General features: G+C 64.5%; 2 protein-coding genes across 3 annotated transcripts in view; one reads left to right on the top strand and one right to left on the bottom strand.

Moving 5' to 3' along the window:
- The window catches only part of TCFL5 (transcription factor like 5), a 15,876-nt gene extending 10,171 nt beyond the window's left edge, over positions 1–5,705 (top strand). Inside the window, exon 7 of the mRNA XM_029917997.1 lies at positions 5,115–5,705. Within this exon, the coding sequence (XP_029773857.1) occupies positions 5,115–5,237 (123 nt within the window). The 3' untranslated portion in view covers positions 5,238–5,705. The remainder of the gene's footprint in view (positions 1–5,114) is intronic.
- The window catches only part of COL9A3 (collagen type IX alpha 3 chain), a 17,996-nt gene continuing 7,645 nt past the window's right edge, over positions 5,423–15,773 (bottom strand). Inside the window, exons 12-33 of one of the 2 annotated variants that reach the window (XR_003901218.1) lie at positions 15,703–15,756; positions 15,079–15,132; positions 14,752–14,805; positions 14,483–14,536; positions 14,070–14,123; positions 13,438–13,491; positions 12,710–12,763; positions 12,562–12,615; positions 12,351–12,395; positions 12,201–12,254; positions 12,053–12,106; positions 11,457–11,510; positions 11,283–11,354; positions 10,396–10,431; positions 9,928–9,972; positions 8,935–8,967; positions 8,631–8,777; positions 8,478–8,532; positions 7,911–8,093; positions 6,991–7,068; positions 6,056–6,326; positions 5,423–5,956 (exon numbers count right to left, since the gene is read on the bottom strand). Coding sequence is in view for 1 of the 2 variants with exons in the window: in XM_029918134.1 (XP_029773994.1) it covers positions 6,136–6,326; positions 6,991–7,068; positions 7,911–8,093; positions 8,478–8,532; positions 8,631–8,777; positions 8,935–8,967; positions 9,928–9,972; positions 10,396–10,431; positions 11,283–11,354; positions 11,457–11,510; positions 12,053–12,106; positions 12,201–12,254; positions 12,351–12,395; positions 12,562–12,615; positions 12,710–12,763; positions 13,438–13,491; positions 14,070–14,123; positions 14,483–14,536; positions 14,752–14,805; positions 15,079–15,132; positions 15,703–15,756 (1,479 nt within the window). In the remaining variant the exon portion in view is untranslated. Of the gene's footprint in view, positions 6,327–6,990; positions 7,069–7,910; positions 8,094–8,477; positions 8,533–8,630; positions 8,778–8,934; positions 8,968–9,927; positions 9,973–10,395; positions 10,432–11,282; positions 11,355–11,456; positions 11,511–12,052; positions 12,107–12,200; positions 12,255–12,350; positions 12,396–12,561; positions 12,616–12,709; positions 12,764–13,437; positions 13,492–14,069; positions 14,124–14,482; positions 14,537–14,751; positions 14,806–15,078; positions 15,133–15,702; positions 15,757–15,773 lie in introns of both variants that reach the window. The other variant, XM_029918134.1, reaches the window with a different exon arrangement.

Raw genomic sequence — 15,773 nt, 5'->3', positions numbered from 1 at the left:
CACCGTGCAGGGACGCCCGCCCCCGCCCCGGGTCCGCGCCCGCCCACCCGCTGGGGCGTCGCGGCGCTTCCCTTCTGGGCGCTCCTGCGGCGCCTCCTGGAACACCTCCCAGGGCGACGCCCGGGCCTCACGAGGTCGGTAGCGATCCCGCCGCCCCACAGTCCACGCTGACGTCTCCTGAGAACGGTTCAGAAACGACTTCTGTGGCTGTGTCTTCTTTCCTCCAAACCGGCGCCGGCCGTGGATTCTGTGTCGCGTTTTATTCGGTCTCTTCAAGCTGCAGCCGCCCCGCCCCAGCTCCCGGTATTCGTCACGACGGTGAGATTTGGGGACAACGAGGTCAGGTGTCTGAGTTTTGATGACTCACTTTATATGGGGAATTTTTAAAGAACTTCCAACTTGGAGGATGACAGGATTCGCACAGGGCGCTGCCCAGCAGGCTCGCCGGTGACCAACCTCTGAACTGTGCGCCCCGTCCCGCTGGCTCGCTCTCACCCGTCCTTTCCTGCACTTTGTGTGCGCTTCGGGGAGCAGGCGCCTCCCTCACACTGGGGTCTGGCGCGCGGAATCAGGGCACGGAACTTCGGGAGAGAACCACCGTCCAGCTCGGGGTAACTTGTGCCTCTGCCTGCTGTCCCCATAATGTCCTCTGCAGCTTCCCTACTGGTTGTGAGGGCCGTGCACCGCAGCCCGGCCTCGGGCAGCCCCCCCGCCCCTGCAGCACCAGCACTTGGTGCCGGAGGAATTCCTGCTCTCACGTCCCCAGCCTGACTGCGTGGCCCTGTTTGACCGTGATGGGCGCCCCGAGTTAGTCCGCGGCCCTGGGGCCACGGGCTGATGGTCTCCCTGGTTGGTGCGCAGTGTCCCCTGGTCCTACAGGGTATTGAGTCGTGCCCCCGCGCCCCCCCCACGAACCCCTCCTTCACGCTCTCCAGACAGGCGCACACCCACTCTTGGGCTCCGAAGGCGAGGAGGGCCACCCGGCTTGGTGGGTGGCCCCGGAGGCCCCGTCGCAGCTCTGTCCCTCCTCTGGGCCTGGGTGTCCTGGCTTCTGCTCTCGATACTCTGCTCTGTTGGTGTTCGGGGGACAGTCGGTGGTGATGTTTTTCTTTTTCTTTTTTTTTTTTTTTTATCTTTTGGAGACAGGGAGGGCACCAGTGAGCGAGGCACACGGAGAGACAAGCGGGCTCGCTCGGTTCGGGACTGCAGCTCGCACGCTGTGGGGTCGTGACCCGAGCCGCCCAGTGCCGGGTAGTGTTTCCTTCTATAGGAATTTGCTTTCATGTCTCAGTTATTTCAGAAGCTTACCTTTTCTGTGTCTTCTTTGAAAGCTTTTTTTCCGCCATATTGAGTTAACAGCGCTTAGTTTTTCAATTTTTTTTTTTAAGCAGCAGTCTCTGGCTATTTTGTATTTTATTTTATTAAAAAAATTTTTTTTTAAGTTTTGTTTATTTTGAGAGAGACAGCATGAGTGGGGGAGGGCAGAGAGAGAGGGAGACAGAATCCCACGCAGGCCCCGTGCTCCCAGCGCAGAGCCTGACGCCCGGCTTGAACCCACAAAATGTGACGTCATGACCTGATCCAAAACCGAGAGAGTCAGACACTCAACCAACTGACCCACCCAGGCGCCTGTGTTTTAATTAACACTGTCATCAACAAAGACTGTCTATAAAAGAAACTCTGTTTGAAAGTTTGTTGAGACTTCCATTGTGACCTCTTCTGTCGTCGATTTTTAAAAGTTCCGGAATCGGGGCACCTGGGGGCTCAGTCGGTTAGGCGTCCGGCTTCGGCTCGAGTCATGATGTCACAGTTCGTGGATTCAGGCTCCACGTCGGGCTCTGTGCTGACGGCTCAAAGCCTGGAGCTGCTTCAGATTCTGTGTCTCCCTCTCTCTCTCTGCCCCTCCCCTGCCTCAAAAATAAAAAAAGAAAAAAAAAATTTTTTTGGAACATTTGTTTATCATTAAGAGACAGAAAGAGACAGAGCATGATCATGGGAGGGGAGGAGAGAGGGGGAGACAGAATCTGAAGCAGGCTCCAGGCTGTCAGCCAGAGCCCGACGTGGGGTTCGAACCCACAAATGGTGAGATCATGACCTGAGCTGAAGTCAGATGCTCAACCGACTGAGCCACCCAGGCGCCCCAAGAAGAAAAATTTCTAAAAATCAATAAAATACTGTATTTGTTTAGAAAGAATGTATTCTCCGTGTGGTGAGCTGTTAGGTTGAGACTGTTCATGGCGAAACCAGACCCCCCCCCCCCCCCCCCCCCCCCCCCCCCCCCCCCCCCCCCCCCCCCCCCCCCCCGCCCCGTCTGCCCCCTCCCCCGCTCCACTGTCTGGCCCATGCGTCCCGGGCAGGCCGCCGGCACTCCCCCTGCATGGCTTCCTGACGCGTCCTTGGAACCATCACCCTCTTCCTTCTAAGAAATATGCTTAGTGTGTGTATTTTTATTGCTGTAAACTTTACGCCCAATGTGGGGCTTGAACTCACAACGCCAGGGTCAAGAGTCACTTGCTTTTCCTTACAGAGCCAGCCAGGTGCCCTAAGAAAGCACTTCTTACACTTGGCCTTCTCGTATTTGCAACCTCCAGCCAGACATGGTCTCGTGGGGTCCTGAGTGGACTCCCTGGGAACTGCTGCTTCACGCAGGTTCTGTCCAAGCAGCTGCTGACTGAGGGGAGCGGCAGCTGCCCACCAGCCTCCGGCTGCAGAGACGCCCTGGGACCCGGAGCCGGGCCCCCGGAGCACCCAGACCCCACCAGCTTACCCGCTGCCTGCAGCGCTCGCCTCACGGCGCGGACATGGTCCAGGAAATCTCTGGGGTGGTTTTTTTTTTTAATGTTTGTTTATTTTTGAGAGACAGACGGAGCACGAGCAGGGGAGGGACCGAGAGGGAGGGAGACACAGAATCCGAAGCAGCTCCAGGCTCTGAGCCGTCAGCACGGAGCCCGACGTGGGGCTCGAACCCATGAACCGTGAGATCGTGACCTGAGCCGAAGTCAGACGCTCAACTGACTGAGCCCCCGGCGCCCCCTGGAGTGCTGTCTTACGTCAGAGACGACTGCTTCCTTCTTTGTGATTTTATGTAATTATTCCCAAAGGGGAATTCTGCCTTCTCAGTGTAGGCAGGTATTTTCTATTTGGGTTTTTGGTGTCAGGATGTAGGAAACTGTCAAAATGTGATTCGTCTTAGATTGCATTGAGGCCCTAAAGTCTTAAAGTTTGGGCAGAAGATCAGAGCCACGTGCAGGCAGAGCTGCTGAGTGCGGGTGGTCGTGGCCTTGGCCGACGCCACGGCGAAGGTGGGCAGTGGGCCCCAGCCGCTCCAGAGGGTCCGGAATTAACCTCGTGCAGCAGGCGCTTCTTCCCGCCCAGGACACGAGTTAAACACAAGCCCACTACTGCCCAGCGTCTACACCGCAACACCACACAACTCAGAAACAAAGGATTTGAGTGCCTTTTCCCAAAGAAGATAAACAAATGGCCACCAAGCACACAGAAAGATGTTCAGCATCTCTGATCATCAGGGAAATGCCGGTCTCTGCCACGTGGGGGCGCCACGTCCGCCCCGGGAGGAGTGGCTGTCACAGAGGAGCAGGTGCCCGCCGCGGGCGCGGGGCTGGACCCGGGGGCTGCCAGTGGGAATGCCAGATGGTGCGGCTGCTGTAGGGCGAGCTTGCCAGGGTCTCAGGACGTCGGCCCTAGAATTACTGTGCGGCCCAGCGGCCCCTCTGGGGGCACTCACCCAAAGGAATGAAAGCAGGGAGCCAGAGGGACCCCGGTGTGTGAGCACGGGTCTGCGAGGCCAGAGCGGGAAGCGGCCCGGGCGCCCGGCCGCGGATGAACAGGCGGCGTGACTCAGCCACGGCCCGGGTGGGCCTCGCCGCGATTCTGAGGGACGCGACCCGGTCACAGGACAGATGCTCCGTGGATCCGCTTCTGTGTGGCCCCTGGAGCTGTCCCATTTGTAGGGACAGAGAGTGGGACGGTGGGCAGGGGCCGGGGGAAGGTGAGAGTCCTGTTTGGTGGAGACAGTGTCCGTGCGGGGGGATGAAAAGTGGCGATCCCACGACATCGTGAGGGTAGTGATGCCGCCCGATCAGGCCACATACAGCGGTTCAGGCAGAGAGCGTCATGTTATCTATTTTTTACAACAAAATCTTTAAGCCTAGATTCAATTGCATCAGAATGCTTTGCTTACAGAAACAACGTGTGGAAATGGGTCTGTGCACAAACCTGGAGAGAGCAGAATACCTGGCTCCGTGTTCCTGGAACCCCGCCTCGGGGCCAGGGTCCTCGTCATGCCCGTCCCGCCGCCCTCGCGGGACTGTTGGTTGTAAAGCCGGCGCCCACGACCCTCTGCTTCCCCGAGGCTGACCGGATCGGGCTGTCTGCATGTGCCGCCTTTCATGAGCCCGCGGCCGGCCCTGTGCTCTGACCCTGACCCTGACTCTGACTCTGACCCGGCCGCCACAGCTGAGGCCGTGCAAGGTTCCTAGCGGCAGAGCAGCGTGAGCGAGGGCCACGGGTCTTAGTGCTCCGGGTGCAGGGGTGGTGCCGGGCCTGCTGCGAGCATGCGCCGGTGTGTGTGGGGATGGCCGTGGGTACAGTGCCGGGGGCGGGGGGGGGGGGTTGGACGGCGATGGAAAGTTCTGGAGTGGAGGGCAGAGCTGGCTCTGCCACACTGAGCATCCTCGAGGTGGCTGTTGAGCAGGGCCATGTGGTTAAGGGGGTGAAGTGTGTTCTGTGATATTCTAGAAGCGCGGCTGCTGCCCGGAAGCGGAAGCTTGGTGGCCCTTCCGGGGAGGTTAAAATACACGTGAACGTAGCCGCGGGAAGTCTGAGTGGTGGTTTCTCCCCTGCGCGCCCCTTACAAGGCGCGGCGTGCGTCCGGGGCTGACGCACCGGCTTCCGCGGCGGGGAGCGGCTTGGCTCCTGACTTGCGCCTTCTGTGTTTAACTTTCTGCCTTTAGAAGTGCACTCATGTTGAGTGTCCTCCGCGTCCCGCCGCAGGGCTCGAGCTCACGCCCCTGCCCCGACCGAGCCGTCTGGGTCGTGAAGACGGCGCGCGAGCCTGTGGGCCCGGTGCGCTAACGGCCGTCTCTCCACCTCAGGAGTTTGAGGCTGTGTTCTGCGGGAAAACCGGCAGGAGGCTCAAGCTGACCAGAGCGGACCCCTTGGCGGCGCGCCCCGCACCGGAGAGCCTGCAGAGCAGCCCGGCCATGGACGTCAAGTGACCGGCGGGGACGCCCGAGCGGGCTCTGCGCGGACGCTGGTGCGGAACAGAACGCTCGCCGGCCGCCTGAGCCCGAGACCGCCCCGGCACAGACACTTCTCGGTTACCTGCCTGACTCCGTCATGCTTTCTTAACACGACGACTCTGAAAACTAACATCCTTTGTCATTTCCGTAGACTTAAAAGGTATATTGCTTTTGACTTATTTTATTTACATTTTGGATGTGCCCACGTAGCCACCAGAACAAGTTCAGTTGTTCTTAGTTACAAGTAGTTTGGAAATTTCACTGGTTCTCTCTCCCCTGTGCAGGCGCCTGGCTCCGGCCTCCCTCTGGGCGTCTCCCAGACCCCCCGCGAAGCCCTTTCTGTCCGTCGGTGAAGTGTTGTCACAGCGGGTGACTCGGTGCCCTCGTTTCCATATTGAGAGTCCTTGCTTTCTGTATAATAAACTCTATAGTGTTTGGAACCGAGTTTTTCACACGAGTGGCTTTATTTATCACAACAGGTAATAGCGCTAGACCTCCGTGCGGCACGGAGTCGGCTTCAATAAATACCGTTAATCGGAGACAGGTAACCGTCTGTCCACGGAAGCGGGAAAGTCAGCCTAGACCGCGTGCGGCAGGGCCGCCGCCGGTCCCGCCGCGGCCCCTCCTCCCACAAACGCTGTGTGGCGAGTGTCTTCTCTGGGGTCGTGCAGGGGCCGCGTCACATGGGGCCTGGCCTGAGGTGTGACGACGGTGACCACACGAAGGCCCGGTCGGGGAGGACGCTCTCAGGGGCCTGCGTGTGGACGCGAGGACCGGGCCGGGGGGGACCTCACCTCGTGGCCCGGGTCCCCTCCTTCCGGAGCCCCCTGTTTGCAGCAGCCTCCTTTTCTCCCCCGCTTCCTTCAGTTCTGTTTTAGGAGCTTCTAGAACCGGATTTTTCCCCACCCCCTGCCATCATGGCTCCTTGGCAGGCCGAGGTGTCACAGATGCCAGGGGTCCCCTGAGCGCCAACGGCGCCTGGGAGGCCAGGGTCGCCCGGAGGCCCAGGCTCGCCGTGGGCCCCATCGCGGCCATCCTTGCTAACGCCGGGCACGCCCTGCGGTCCTGGGGACAAGACAGGCAGGAAGGTGAGTGTGGGCAGCGGTGGGATTGACATCCGATCTGCCTGACCCCCCCCCCATTTTGTTTTAGGAGCCTATTCCCAACCCCGGAAGGGCCAAGGGAGGAGGTGGAGGTCCGGGATCCGGCCCCGGGGTGGCGGCTTGGTCCGTGGTGAGCACGGGCTTGCACCGAGTCGCTCGGCCAGCCGGGATGGAGGGACCGGGCGTGGCCTGCGTGAGCCTGGGTGACAGCGGCGCCTGAGCAGGTGCCGGCAGAGCAGGTGCGACTTCTTCGCAGGGAGGGGCCTGTCGTGTGAGGGCCAGCCGGCCTCAGTCCCCCGGGCCAGTGTGCAGGGACACCAGGCCCGAGCACCCAGAGCCCTCCTCTCTCTCGGCAACGTGTCTGTGTTAATGCTAATTCAAGCATTCAGGACGCGTGGGGGCCAGTGAAGAGCTTCTGTTGGAATTTAGCTGACATAGCGGCTGGGTGGCCTTCAGTAGATCCTCCTGAATCGGTTCTCGATTAAACACTCGGCAAAGTGATTCGGGTGATGCACAACCTTGCAGAGAGTCTTTGCCAAGAGAGGGCTCGTCCTTAGAAGACGGTTTGTCGCCCAAGCACAGCCCCGCGCAGTCACAGACAAAGCCAGTAGCGGCCGGACACGTACCTTGAAGCCCCTGGTCTCCGTCAGGGCCGTCCAGACCCGCGCCCGCCGCGCCTTTGTCTCCCCGGTCTCCCTGGGTCCCTGTGGGAGAGCAGCGGACGTGAGCCCCACGCGTGACCCGCCTTCTGACACGGGGACGCCACGTGGCAGGCTTTTTCCTGAAGCGACACACACTTAGGAAAACAGCACGACCATCAAAGCACTTGACGCTTGAAGGGGTCCTGGTTTGGGGACTGCGGCCGGCGCCGGGCGGGACTCGGACCGCCTGCGGGGAGCAGCGGGGCTCCCGGTGGGGGCTGACACCCTGCGTCTGGGAGGGAGGGGGCGGCGCGTGTCCAGCTCCGGGGCTCAGCTGGTTCAGGCTTGAGGACCCGGGAAGTGGCGCCACTAATTCTGGAATGCTTAAAGCTTAGCCTCACCGGCGCAGAAAAGGATTCGCAGATTTACATTTCCCTTGGGAAGGTTTTTCTTAAGCTGTTTGTCAGAAACAAAATGACTAGATCAGGAAGTCTGGGCCGCGAGGCTGGCGGGCCAGGCCGCGGTGGCGCAGCTCAGAGCTCGAGAATGGAACGTTCGCGGTCATTTCGGGAAGGCTAGTGCCCGCCAGCTGACCGGAGTGAGACCCGAGGCGGGCCCGCGGGGGTCCGCGCCTGGAGCGGGTCCTAGAGCGTCGTCGCCCTTTAAGAGGGAGTTTGATACAGGTTCTGCCTTTTGCCACAGACGTTCATGTGTCAGTTTTAACGGAGGCACATCCTGTTGAGTATAAAGGGGCTCCTGCTGTTCCCCCATGTGTGTCTGTCCTCCCCGCCCCCCACGTCCTGCCTGACGGCGTGGAGCAAAACCTCACATTAAAAAACGTCAGTGCCCGTGGGAAGGCGCGCGACGTGCCGGGGGCCGTGTGGGGAAGTGCGGGGGCCGCTCACCTCTGGGCCCAGGGTCTCCCAGCTCTCCGGTGGGGCCTCGGTATCCCGGGGGCCCTCGAGCACCCGGGTGGCCGGTGGAGCCGGGGGGCCCGGGGGGCCCGGGGGGCCCGGCTGGACCAGGCCGGCCCGCGGATCCTGGCGCCAACGGCTTCCTCAGGTGAGCAGCTAACTGTGCTATTTGTTCTTTGGAAACACAAAGGTGCAAGGATTTATTCCAAGCGCATTAGCAGAAGTGTTCTACGCGGCGCCTAAAATACCAGGGCCGCCCGCCTTCCAGAAGGCAGCTGCACCGACTGGCAGCTAGAGTCCAGGCCGCTGTCAGAGCCCCAGGCGGGGGGGGGCACGGCCCGGAGGAGGAGGCTCGAGCCCCTTAAAGGGCCTGAGCATCACAGCGGCCCAGAAAAGGCCGCCTTCGTTCACAAGGGTGAAAGGGCCCGTCCCGTGCCCGGCGCCCGGCGCATCGGGCCCACAGTGTGCCCGCCCGGTGCTGAGTCCTGGGGGAGGGAGCCCCTCCTGGTGCAGACGGACAGAGCGGGCCCCCAGGGACCACGGGCGGAGGGCACTCACCGCTGAGCATCGCCCCGCACAGCTCCCGGACGTGCTGCTCGCTGGCCTCTCGCCCCTGAAACGCACCCGGAAGCAGGTCAGCGGACCGGGCGCCCTGCCGTCCCTCTCGGGGAGGTGACCGAACACTGACCCCAACACGGCGGAAGCACTTACCGGGACGCCGGCTTTGCCGGTGATGCCAGGCACGCCCGGGACGCCCTGGAAGCCCGCAGGGCCAGGTGGGCCTGGGACGCCGTCCACGCCCCTCGTGCCGTTGGGGCCCTGGATGCCCTTCGGGCCCAGCTCCCCTCGACTGCCCGCCTGGAGGAAACGGCCAGGAGGCTGGGAGACCAGCCGCGCCCAGCAGCCCCGCCCCTCGCGCTCCTCCCCTGCCCCATTTCCGGGCAGAGCCTGCGTCCCGACCTGCAGGCCCGGGTCCCCTTCGGCTTTGCCGTTGGGACAGCTGCCGGCCGCTTACCTCTCCTTTGGGACCGATGGGACCACCAGGACCCTGCAAGACAGGAGCCGTTTCGGGGCGGGCCTCTGCTCCCAGAGCGCCAGGCTGGCACAGTCTACACCAGCCGTCAAGCTACGCCCTCACCGCCTCGGGGCCTCTCCTGGGCACGTCCCCTATCTTGCTGGGGTTGAGGTAGCGCCACTGCTGTTCCCTAAGGCGCGTTTTCAGTAGCTGCTTCATGCTTCTCACCTGCCGCGTCCCTGGTCCTCATCGTCATTATTACTATGATAAACGACGCTAAGCTGAAAGTCTGTCCCTAAAGTTCCCTTTCCCCATCTGCGTCCTCCCCAGGAAGCTCCCTGGCTGCGTGGGAACAGGGACATGGTCCCAGCCAGACAGCGGTGGCCCAGGACCCACTGGTCCGTGCCACCACTGGAGAGAGCAGACGCCACTCAGCCTGGCCACACGGCGCACGCGCAGAGTGCCGCACCGAAGCCAGGGGCCCTGCGGCCACCAGGGCCTGCCACCCCGGCCACAGGCTCCCAGGGCCCTGCTGGCCCGGGCCGGCCGGGAGTCCCCACAGTCACTTCGAGCACACGTGGCCCTGGCCCCGTCTTGGCTTTGGCCACAGGGCTGCGGGCTCTGCCGGAGACTAGGGTCCCTGGGGCCGGGGACAGCCTTAGTCCCTCACTGAACTAGAAACCCGGGCCCTTCCCCCGGCCCCGCGGCCGCCGTCTCCCAGCACCTGTCAGTGAACTGAGGGGTCTCACTTGAAACAACTCGATTTTCAGCTTTGTGGAGGCGGAATTTTCTTCAGGTAAAACTCAACCGTGTCCCCATTCCCGCCAAAGGTCACAGGTGGCGGGACTGCAGGCAGGCGCTCACAGGACCCTCCGGGACACGGGCCCAGCCCAGGGCCTCCATGCAGCTCCCCCCACCCCCAGGACCAGCGGAGACCGGCCTCCCCCGGACGCGGCTGGTTCATACACGTGAGGCCCACTTGGTCACACTCACCAGCTCTCCTTTGTCCCCTGGAAGACCGTCGGAACCTGCGACTCCCTGAGGACAACACAGCCCAGCGTTAAACAGCTGTGGCCCAGGCCCAGGGCGGGGACGCCCTTAATTGGCCTGACAGGAGGCTCTCTTGCCAAGCAGGGTCTCGGGTGGCTCTAGATCATTCTAGGTCCTCAAGCCACATAAAGAGGGCCTGGGGCCCAGCCCCAGGGGAAGGCATTTTGACCTACAAACAGGCCTGGGGCCCAGATGCCACCCTTCGCGGGCTCACGTTCCCAGAAGGTCCGAGGAAACCACCTCCCCTAGGGGCCCTAGGAGCCAAGCCAGGAAGTCGGGCTGGGTGTCCAGAGCGGTTACCTCCACTCAGAGGGAGGGAGGGAGGGCCAGCCGATAACGGGAGGCAGGAGGGAGAGACGGAGAGCCCAGAGCTCGGCCTGCATCCGCCGGGCCCTGTGGCAGCCCACTCACCTGGTCTCCCTTCGGGCCTGCGGCTCCTCCAGGACCCTGGCAGAGACAAGGCTCGGGCTTGGAGGCGGTTCAGAGACCCCGCTGGGGTGGGGCGCAGGGGCCCCGGGAGGCGGACCCCTCTGCAGGCGCAACTCTGGAGGGTCCCGGGGACACTGGGGTACCCGCCCACCACGGGGGCTGTGAGTGTGCAGCCGCCTTGGCCCTGGGTGTTGCGCGTAACAGCAGTGCCCGTGCGGCCGGCATGGGTGTCCCTCGGGAAGTTTCCCAAGTGGCACCGAGGCCTCCGGGGAGGGGGAGGCTGGGTTGCCCCGAGGACAGAGAACCTGAACGGCTGTCCATCTGCTCAAACAGCCATGGGAGCCCCGAGCTGCCCGAGGCGCAGAGGGGTGACTGCCCTGGGAGGGGACCGAGGGGGCGAGGTGAGGGACGGTCAGGACCCCCACCCTCTCAGAGGCCCTGGCCTGCTGGCTGTGCCCCCGAGCCCAGGGGCTGAAGAGGGGCCCCTGCCCCCAGGGGTGAAGGGGGTCCCGGACAGCAGCTCCTGGGCCTCCCCGTCTCCAGGGGGGACGTCAGAGGCAAGTGCGGCTTCCACAGGGCCTTGTCCTGCCCCCCGGCCGCTCCGGCCCTACCGTCCTGGGACTACGGTGACCCACATTGGCCCCCCCCCCCCGCCTGTCACAAGACCACTAGGAAAGTTAGAAGCAGTGACAGTTAACGTAAAAACCACAAACCTCAAAACTAGTGTCTTAAAGCAACGGGACCCTGTGTCACGCCCTCGGCTAAAACCCGCCAGGCGAGGCCGCCCGCAGTGTGCAGTCCCCTGCCCCGGGGGTCCCGGCGACCGTGAGCAAGGGTGTGGGGCACCCCCTGCTGGGACAGCCACTTACCCGGTCACCCATGCCACCTCGGAGGCCCTGGGGGCCTGGCAGGCCGGGGTCGCCTATGCTGCCCTTCCGGCCCTGCAGACAAGGACCCGGCGTGTCAGCACCCACAGGGGAGCCTGTGGGGGCCCCTTGCCCGCCCAGCTCACTGGGAGGAACCCCACCCCAGGCCCTACCCACCTGAAAGCCTCGGACGCCAGGGGCTCCGGGAGGGCCTTGTGGGCCCAGAGCCCCCTGAAAGACAAAAGGGAGATGTGGGTCCATGTCTTCCCCCTCCCCCCCCCCAGGGGTGCCAGGCAGGCACGGGACCCGGTCCCCAAGCCCTCTGGCCCACCTGCCAGGGACAGGCAGGGGCAGCGCAGGGGCCGTTGGGGGTGTGGAGGAGAGCCCTCAGACCCTATGCGTCAGTCAGGCCGCCTGGGGCCCTGTGGCTGGTGTTCTCGTGGTCTCCGGGAGGGCGTGGGGCGTGGCATGGGGCGAGGCATGGGGCGTGGCGTGGCATGGGCGTGGCATGGGGCGTGGACACCTCCCAATACACCTCGTGGAGCCCAAGGCTGGGCTGCTGTCCTCGGCCGGGCCTTTGACTTCCTCTCTCGGCAAGGCCGGGACAGCAGGACAGCCGGACAACCGGACAGCCGGATGGCCAGACAGCCGGGGCCGGGCCCTCAGCGTCTTGCAGCTTCTGTGGGCTCAGCCCGCTGATGTGTCCCAAGTGCCTCCCCCGCTCACGCGCCTCCATGCCCCGCCCCTCTCCGGACTGCAGCCCTGACACTCACCGCCGAGCCCCTGTGTCCAGCCTCCCCGCGCTCCCCGGGCACTCCGACGTCTCCCTGCACGTAGGGGGGCGGGGGGAGGCGCAGGAGTTAGCAGGTCCGTGGACTTAGGGCGGGGTAGGGCGGGGGGTGGGGGAGGGAGGCCACTTACTGGGATGCCAGGCTCTCCTGAGGGTCCGGCCTCACCCAGCTCCCCAGCTCGGCCCTGCACAGGAAGAGAGCGCCCCGAGTGCCCACCCATCCCTCCGTCCAGGGCCCGGGTGCCACCCCCCTCCCCCAGCAAGACTGAGAAGCCACGTACCAGTTCTCCCTTTTCGCCCTTGGACCCCGCTCGTCCAGGGAGGCCCTGCACAGGTCAGAGGTCAGTGCTGCTGCGCCCATGGCAGAACACCCCAGAGCTGGGGGCTCTCCGTGCACAAGCCCCCAACCAGGGATGCACAGGAGAGGACCCCCATCCCCGGAGCTCCCGCTGGCACAACCCTGGCCCCACCAAAGGCAGCCCACGCTCTCACCGGCAGCCCGTTGGGACCCTTCTCTCCTGGAGCACCACTGCGACCAGCCTCTCCCTGCAGGAGACCGGGAGGGGGGGGACATGGGGTGCTGAGGCCCCGGAGGCCCAACTCCCGTAGACCCCTCCTCCCCTTTGGGCCAAATACCAACCTTCTCTCCATCAAGTCCCGGCACACCATCCCGGCCATCCTTGCCTGGCATACCCTGGGGGGAGAGGACAGCGTGAGGCCTGGTGGGCAGCGTCCCCCGTCACCCCTCCTCCCCAGGCCACCATCATCCTCCACATCTGCCCCGGGTTTTCACAAAGCCCACAGGGAAGTTCTGTCATGGCCCATTTTACAGATGAGAGAACAGAGGCTTGGGGGCGGGGGCATGGGCCTTCCTGATCCCACACTCTGGACTGATTTGGGAACAGAGAGCACAGCCCAGCGCTGGGAAGCCACCAGGGGCTGCCCTCGAGGTGAGGGGCTGGGAGGCAGTGTGGCTCTGGGCCGAGGAGGGGACGGAGTGGTGCAGGTGCCCCCGGCCCCTCAGGCCCACACCTGTGCCCATCACTACCCAGCCCACCCTCCGGTCTCCTGAGGCGGATGAGCTCAACTTGAGGTGCTTTGCCTCCTCCGCGCGGTCGGGACCCACCACGTGTGTCCCGTGGCCCTGCCCAGGCTGGAAACTAGGGGCTGCTCTGCCACTGTTCCGAGTCTCCAGACCGTGACTGCAGCGTTCAGCCACGTGAGGGCCGCACGCCAGCCGGGGCGGCCCAGGGCCGCTGAAGGGGAAGGGATCTCCAGGGGGGACAGTGCAGAGGACAGGAGGCCCGCGGGCAGCGGGGTCTGCTCTGCGCAGGGATTGCCCCATGCCGGGAAGGCAAGGCTACTCACCGGCTCTCCACTCGGCCCGGCCACTCCAGGGACTCCTTTGGGACCTGGTCTGCCCTAAAGGACACACAGGCCACTCTACTTGGGACCCCGAGGAAGAGGAATGCTCCTCCCAGACTCCATCCCTGGCCCCCAGGCAGGCTCAAGCCGGGAGCGGGCACGCGCCCCGTGTCGTGACTTCCGGGCCCCAGGGACTGCGCTCAGGGCTGGGGGGTCCCCAGCCACAAGGGGGAAGGCTTGTGGACAGGGCGTGTCAGCATCAGCCTCCTGGACCCCTGGAGGGCGGCGAGGGCGGAGGCGGCCCCAGGCAAACGCCAGCTCAGACTGTCGCCCCACTGCGTGATCACCCGCCAGCTGCACTCGGTCACCCGCTCAACCTGAAGTCGTTTTCTCCGTTACGCCATTGTGCAGCCGGGCCGCTTTGGCGCAGGGTCAAGCGCCACCGCCCGGGGCCTCCGGCGGGGTGTGCGCAGCGGCCAGAAGGCGCCCCCCGAGTCGGCTCTGACAGCCACAGCCCCGCTGCCCCCAGGAGGAGCTGGTCCATCAGGAGCGACCCAGCCGCTGTGCCCCCCTCCCCCGCCATAGATTGGAGTGTCTGGAGGAAGGACCCAGAGAATCAGGCTCACTTTACTTACAAGGTCACCCTTGGGGCCACGGAACCCGTCTGGGCCCCTCTCACCTCTGTCACCCTGAAATGACGGGGTGGGGGGAGAGGAGCAGTTAGCCACTTGAGAAGGCAGGAGAGCCTGAGTGAGGGGAGACTGGCCAGGCTCCTTCTGGAAGTGGTCGGAGGGCACAGGGGCCAGAGGGATGCTGACCACACCTCACACGTCCAGTGCCACGGCGAGAGCGGGTCCCCGTGGTGAACCCAGCGCCCCCGGGTGTGCCCAGCGGTGCGTGCCTACAAGCGGACTCTGCTCCGGGAAGGGCCCACACAGCGCAGCCCAGGGCACCGAGGGAGGCGTCTGCGTGAGGGAGAGGAAGGGGACGGGCACAGAGAGCCTAGGCCCGCGGGGGACCCTCCCTCCACCCCCAGACACACACGTACCACTTTCCCAGGGGCTCCTGGGATCCCTGGCGGCCCTCGGAATCCAATGGGACCCTGTAAAGGAGGTGGGGGGCTGTCTGGGGCATCTCCTCCGGAGCCCAGCCATCAGCCCACAGAGGACCCGGCTCCAGCCAGAGACCTTGCCTCAAGCACCCGCAACCAAACACCCCCTGCAAGCCCCTCCCTGGTCAGCCACCCAGAAGTCCCCAGCCCTCCCCTCCACTCCACCCCGCTATGGCTCCTCTCTGTGTGATGTGGGGCTGACTTACTCGATCCCCGGGGGGCCCGGCCGGCCCCGGCAGACCTCGAAGGCCCCGAGGCCCCTGTAAGAAGAAAGCTGGAAAGGCAGGGGCCGGGCCAGCAGTGCCCCCAGGACTGCACATGCCCCAGGAGCCACTGAGGGCCCCAGGGTCTTCCCTAGAAGCACCGGACCTCAGGCCAGGCCCCGGAGGGGGGCGGGGCCGCAGTCTTGAGGATCTGCAGCCTGGCAGAGGCAGGACTCACGGGTGGCGGTGGACGGTCTCCTGCAGCCCTAAGCAGCCCAAGGGGCTGTCACCCCACATCCCCACCCATGTCTGGCCACTTCCCCTACTTACCTGCAGCCCCACAGTGCCTGGGATGCCTGCGGGCCCAGGGGGGCCAGGATCACCCTGCAATGGAGGTCAGGTGCCGTGAGCTCTCCCAGCCCCCGCTCTGAGCCCGTGCAGTGGGGGCCGTCGCCCGAGCCTCTGAGGCTGAGGGGATACTGGCTCTCCCCCAAGGGGGGCGGGGCAGTGTCCCTGCGGCTTCTGCGCCAGCAAGGCTCCGGCCTTTCCCGGACGCCTCGGCCTGGCTGGTGTGGGCACGTCTGCCGCCCACGTGGTGACCTCACCATGCTAGACATGGACCCAGCCTCACCCACAGCCTGTGGCCGAAACCTCCTTGAGCAGAGGCCACAGGGGAGAGTGGCAGGGACCTCCAGGAGACACCTCCAGCCACAAGCAGGGCCTGCCGGTGACTTCCACGTGAGACCAGGTAGGTGGGGGTCTGTCCAGAGACCCTGCCCCAAATCACTTGGCTCTGACCAGCCTGACCCCACAGAGGAGGCGGCCAGTACCCCCTCCCCCACCCACCACCGGTGGAGTCCCGGCCCCCACCCCACCAGGCGCCCTCCCCTCCCCTCCCCTCCCCTCCCCGCCACCGTCGCCCAGGCCAGCAGCCCTGCCCCGGCCCGTATTCACCTTCTCGCCATCCTTGCCGACCTCTCCTTGCTCCCCTTTGTAGCCGGTGGGCCCCTGAAAGCCAGTGGGGG

The sequence above is a fragment of the Suricata suricatta genome, chromosome 12 (genome assembly GCF_006229205.1).
Source record: "Suricata suricatta isolate VVHF042 chromosome 12, meerkat_22Aug2017_6uvM2_HiC, whole genome shotgun sequence".
Lineage (NCBI taxonomy): Eukaryota > Metazoa > Chordata > Mammalia > Carnivora > Herpestidae > Suricata > Suricata suricatta.
This window is presented reverse-complemented; position numbering and strand designations above follow the sequence as displayed.